The sequence below is a fragment of the Mus caroli genome, chromosome 2 (genome assembly GCF_900094665.2).
Source record: "Mus caroli chromosome 2, CAROLI_EIJ_v1.1, whole genome shotgun sequence".
NCBI classification, from domain to species: Eukaryota; Metazoa; Chordata; class Mammalia; order Rodentia; family Muridae; genus Mus; species Mus caroli.
The window spans coordinates 145739382-145744384 of record NC_034571.1 but is presented as its reverse complement, the minus strand read 5'-3'; the positions used below and the strand labels follow the sequence as shown (position 1 = coordinate 145744384).

At 52.7% G+C, this 5003-nt stretch overlaps 1 protein-coding gene across 1 annotated transcript in view; it reads right to left on the bottom strand.

Moving 5' to 3' along the window:
* Positions 1-1940: 1940 nt before the first annotated feature.
* Positions 1941-5003, bottom strand: part of Efcab8 (EF-hand calcium binding domain 8) — a 69969-nt gene continuing 66906 nt past the window's right edge. The window contains exons 26-28 of the mRNA XM_021154642.1: positions 3555-3750; positions 3387-3485; positions 1941-2549 (exon numbers count right to left, since the gene is read on the bottom strand). Of these exons, the coding sequence (XP_021010301.1) occupies positions 2127-2549; positions 3387-3485; positions 3555-3750 (718 nt within the window). The 3' untranslated portion in view covers positions 1941-2126. The remainder of the gene's footprint in view (positions 2550-3386; positions 3486-3554; positions 3751-5003) is intronic.

Here is a 5003-nt window from a genome sequence, read left to right as displayed (position 1 = left end):
AATGTAGAAGGGGCCCACTGTCTCCATTAGATTACCCTATGGGTACCCTCTGTGAGGAACTGTCCGGATTGCCTTAACTGATGTGGGGAGATCCACCCCAGAGGTGAGTGACACCTTTCCACAGCTTCCCAGACGAAGGAGAAGAGAGAGAAACAGTTCGCTCTACCCTCTCACACTGAGCTAAGTTCCCGTTTGTTGCTACTTGCTCCTTTGCTAATAGAACCGGCTTTTTTCCAGGCTTCCAGCTTGGGTTGAGAGCCAGTGGCTCTCCAGGAACCCTCCAGATCCTTCGAGATAGATCATGACTGGGGAGCAGTGGGGTTCTTGGGCTCTCTGATATAAGTCAGCCATTGCTGGACAACTCTGCCTGCTGAAGCGCCCATCCTCGAGGACCAAGCAACTAACAAAAGCTACCAGGTTCTCAGCTCCCTTGAGTGTGAGTGAGCTGCTGTTGGATTATTTCAACAAACTGACCTTTCCAAAGGAGTCACATGTCAGATATCCTACATAGCCAATATTTAAATTGGTTCATAACAGCATTGAAATTACAGTTATGAAGGGCCCTGAACCTTGTTTTAAGGATCTGTTAGCATAGACTTGTAAATGGCCCCTACTCTGGACTTGAAGTGTAAGCTGGTCTCCCTCAGAACACTGCCACCCCCAGGCACTGAGGCTGCTCAGAAGCCCCCAGGACCACTTGGTATGCTAGCCATGAGTGGAGTTTCAAACTTCTGTCTCAGCAACCCACTCTCACAACACCTGACCCAGGATCCAGTACATTCTACCCATAAGAGATGCACATGAAAGGCTGGACAATGGCTTGGTGGTAAAACACTTGCCATGCAAGCAAGGGGGCCAGGGTTCAGATTCCCAGCACCCACAGATCAGTGGACTCTGGGATCAGTGAGCAACCTCGTCTCTATATAAAGGAAGGAAAACACCTCACATCAACCTTGGGCCTGCATGTGCTCATGCACACATGAACAAGCACTGGCACACATATGTGTGCCTACATACATGAGAACACACACACACATATATACAACACAAACACATATAAAAAGTTAAGAAATGTACATAAAGGGACCCTCTGTGAGGAGCTTGGGGACCTAGGCCCTCCAGCCTTGTAGCTTGTGGAGACCCAGCCCAAACCCCGAGGCCTAAGAGGTTCTGGTTTCTTTGACCCTTCTTTCCTGTGCTACAGCTGAGCCTCAAGCCCACTGCCTCTCTGGTTGGCTCCAAAGAAGGCCTCAGCTCTGCTAGTCTTGATGCCTGGGGTTGCTGGGAGGTGGCCTGGTGCCACATCCCTGGCAAGGATGGCCTCTGATGACTCTGCTCTGCCCAGAGCCACATGCCATGTTCCCCAAAGAGCCCCTGTTCAAGCTGGCGGGACCTCAGGTGGGACCTTCACAGCCTTTGAATGGAATCTCCTGTGTCTAGGATTACACAGAGTGGGCCTTCTGAAAGGGACGGACCAGGCAGAGCTTGAGACCGGTGCTTCTGGCCAAAAAGGATGCTTCAAGTCCAGAGTAGGAGCCATCTGCTTACATGCTCAGATATCCTTGATATGCGGCACAGAGCAGCTTCCAAACTAGAGCTGGAGCTGATGGCCAAGGAAGACAGACATCAGGGACAAAGGACAAGCAGACACTCAGCACAGAATGGCTTCTGTGAAGCTGAATCAGGCTGCTGAACTATTGGGCATTCAACCATATGATCTACCTGTCATGCCACACAGAACCCTAGAAGGGTGGGCATGCTGCATGGTGGTCAAAGCACCCAGGAATCCGGAGGTACAGGCCCCTCTCTGTCTGCTTAAGGTCTTTCCAGGCATTGTGACCTGTCCTACGGCATAGCAGAGACCTATGAGGGTGAGAGACAGAGCCCAGCCAGGTCGCCTGTAGGACTCTAACGCAGGAGAATATTTATTTCCTTTCCTTCTCCAGAACTGTGCAGAGCCACAAGACAGCTGGAGTTATCCAGAGAGAAGCAGTATCGGGGGGGAAGGGACTGCATCCTCCCAGCCTGCCAGAGAGCAAGCCAGGGACGTGCAAGACCCTATAGGTCCCCTGCTACAGAACAGAGAGAATAATGAACACCTCAACACATGAGGTGGGAGCTCCACCTCACAGGGGACATGAGGGTGGCTCCCCCGGGTTTCGGGTGCTGCAAGAAGGAGATAACATCTGGCCTTGGGGTCTCTGACCTCTTCGGGGCAGGCCCAGGATATGCGGTGGCGTAGAAGAACCAGAATGGGCTGGAGAGGCTGAGGAAGGCCTTAGGAAGGAGGTGGAGGAAAGGGGCTTCAGGGAGGTAGACCAGTTGGAGGGTGATTGTCCCACGGAAACCATGGAGAGGGAGGAGTGTGAGCCAGCCACCATGTCTGTGGGGATCTGACCCCGGAAAGCCTCCATGTCACTCCGCATATCACTGGCCACCCAGCGGATGTGCCGGCCTTCTTGGTCCAGGATCTTGTGCATCATGAAGTCGGGCTGTTGGATCGGCTTAAGGTCAGTGAAGGACAGGCATTGGTAGACCTGAGGAGAGATCTGGGAGCAGAACGGGAGGTGAGCGCTTGTAGGAGCTGGCAGGACTGGAGACCAAGAATTGGCTTGCAGCAAGGGTCTTCTCATACAGAGTGACTCCAGTGCTATGGCTGCACTAAAGACCCCAGCTGTGGGCCCCCGCACAGCCCGCAGCAGGTCCACCTCCCCACTCTCTCCTCCTTACACTTTTCTGTGAGATGGTTCTGGCACCAGAACTTGTCTGAACTTTCATGAAAGGCTATGAGTTAGACTTCAAGTGGGGCCTGATGCAGAGCTCCCTGAACCTGCCTTAGGTCTCTCATTAGCACTCCCCAAGCTGGGCTTTAAGGAACCTCCAGAACCCTCTCATACAAACCTATACAATAGGCACGTAGTCTTTGGCATCATGAGACCTCCCATGATGCCCCAAGTCACATAGGTAGAAGAGGCCAGGCAGGGTCTTTGCAGGCAAGTGGTGGAGTTTGACTGGCTTTTTAAGGTCTCCGATTTCCCCTTCTCCACCTAAGAGAGCCACTCCTGTGTATCCCCACCTGTGCACGTGGTATATCCATACACCTCACATCTACACTTTATCCTCTACACTCATGGGTATGGGGGCAGTTAATCTGTTAGTGAGTAGCCAAAGACTATAATGGTGACTAGGGGCTACAGACAGAAAAGGCCAGAGGAGAACCACCTCTCCATAAGTCCAGTGGCCTGTGTCCTCAAAGACAAGATCTCTGCTGACAGAAAACATCCCAGCCTGACCAGTTTATACCAGAAACAGAAGACAAAGACAGAATGGGGTCTGCTGGTCTCCGATGGCCCAGACATCTCAGAAGCAAAACCTCGCTTCCTCACCTGCTGTCTCATCCAGTTAAACTGAGCTCTGGAGGTAAGGAGTTTGGGGCTCCGAACACGCACCTTGGGCTTGTATGCTGCCCCCACAATTTTGCTTGCCTGCAGGAGTCACAAGGTAAGAAGAATGGCCTGAAGCCAGGTCCTCCTCCCTCCCCAGACTGTCCCCACCTGCTTGTCCTTGATCCATCGAGTCCAGCTCTCCTCGATGTCTTCAACAGAAGGCGCTTTGGTCCATGGGGATGTGAGGGACATCTGCTGCAGCTTGGACCATGCCTCAGTTTCTTTCTCAGCTCTCCCACGCAAAAAGGCCAACAGCACTGCCTGCTCTCGCCGCTGGTACACCAGGGCTTCAGCCAATTCCTTGCTGTGAAAAGCTTCCTTTACAACATACGCCTCCCTTTTCACTACCTTCTGCCCGCCCCCCCCCCCCCCCCCCCCCCCCCCCCCCCCCCCCCCCCCCCCCCCCCCCCCCACTCCTGCAGAGGGCCTTCCCTTTCTGGGTCTGGCCCTCTCCAACCTTTCCTGCCCCGCCCCACAACCCCCCCCCCAAGCCCCAGGACTGAGCAAGTGCTGTGTAACATGAGCAAGGCCCAGATGGACTGGCCCAAGATTTTCTGTGTTTTCTACCATTTGAGTTCAACTAGAGACCTGGCAGGATATTTAAACACCCTCAACGCAGAGAAGCTCTGCCTCACCTTGTTCTCTAATCTCCTACAACATGTCTGCCCCTCCCAAGAGAAGCACACCTTGATGAAACCACAGGAGCCATAAAGATGCCATGGGTACCTGGAAAACCCCTACTCACATATCAAAATCAACTCCGCAATATCACCTAGGAAGGCTTCCTCATTTAATCCAGTCAGGTGGACAACCTCTAGACAACCGCTTTTCCCAAATCTCAGACGAACCTCAGCTATGAATTTACATACCCATCTCCCCTTGTGGCTTCTCTAAGGCTAGGCCTATGTGTGATGGTATCAGATGTAACCAAAGGCCTTGTCATGAGAGGCACTGAGCCACAACTCCACCCATAAATAAATGAAAGACAGAGGGAAAACATAACTGAGGCAGGGTCCCTCTGTTGTAGCTCTGGCTGTCTTGGAACTCTGTAGACCAAGCTGGCCCTGAACTCACAGAGATCAGCCTGCCTCTGCCTCCTGACTGCTGGAATTAAAGTCGTGCAAAACGATGGCCAGGAATTAAAAAAAAAAAAAAAAAAAAAGTGGATGCCCTGAAATCATCTGAAATTTGAATAAGAATGTAGTGGGTGGTGGGAAGGAGACCAGAGGAGAAGCAATATCTGGAGGAACACTCTCTCCCCTGTACATCACACAGATGTGTGCTCAGGACCTTGGTAGGCCTGGGTGGCCCCCTGCCATGTGGTAATGACCTCTGCTGGTGCCATTCTGCAGGGCTCCCCTCTGGGCTGCTCTTCCTTGTTGGCTCCGCCCCACAGTTACCTGGCAACAGCCAAGTGTGCCTGACTCACTATAAAAGGGGCTGCTTGCCCCTTCTCACTCTCTTGCTCTCTTTTCTCTCTTCTCTTCTCTTCTCTTCTCTTCTCTTCTCTTCTCTTCTCTTCTCTCCCCTCCCCTCCCCTCCCCTCCCCTCCCCTCC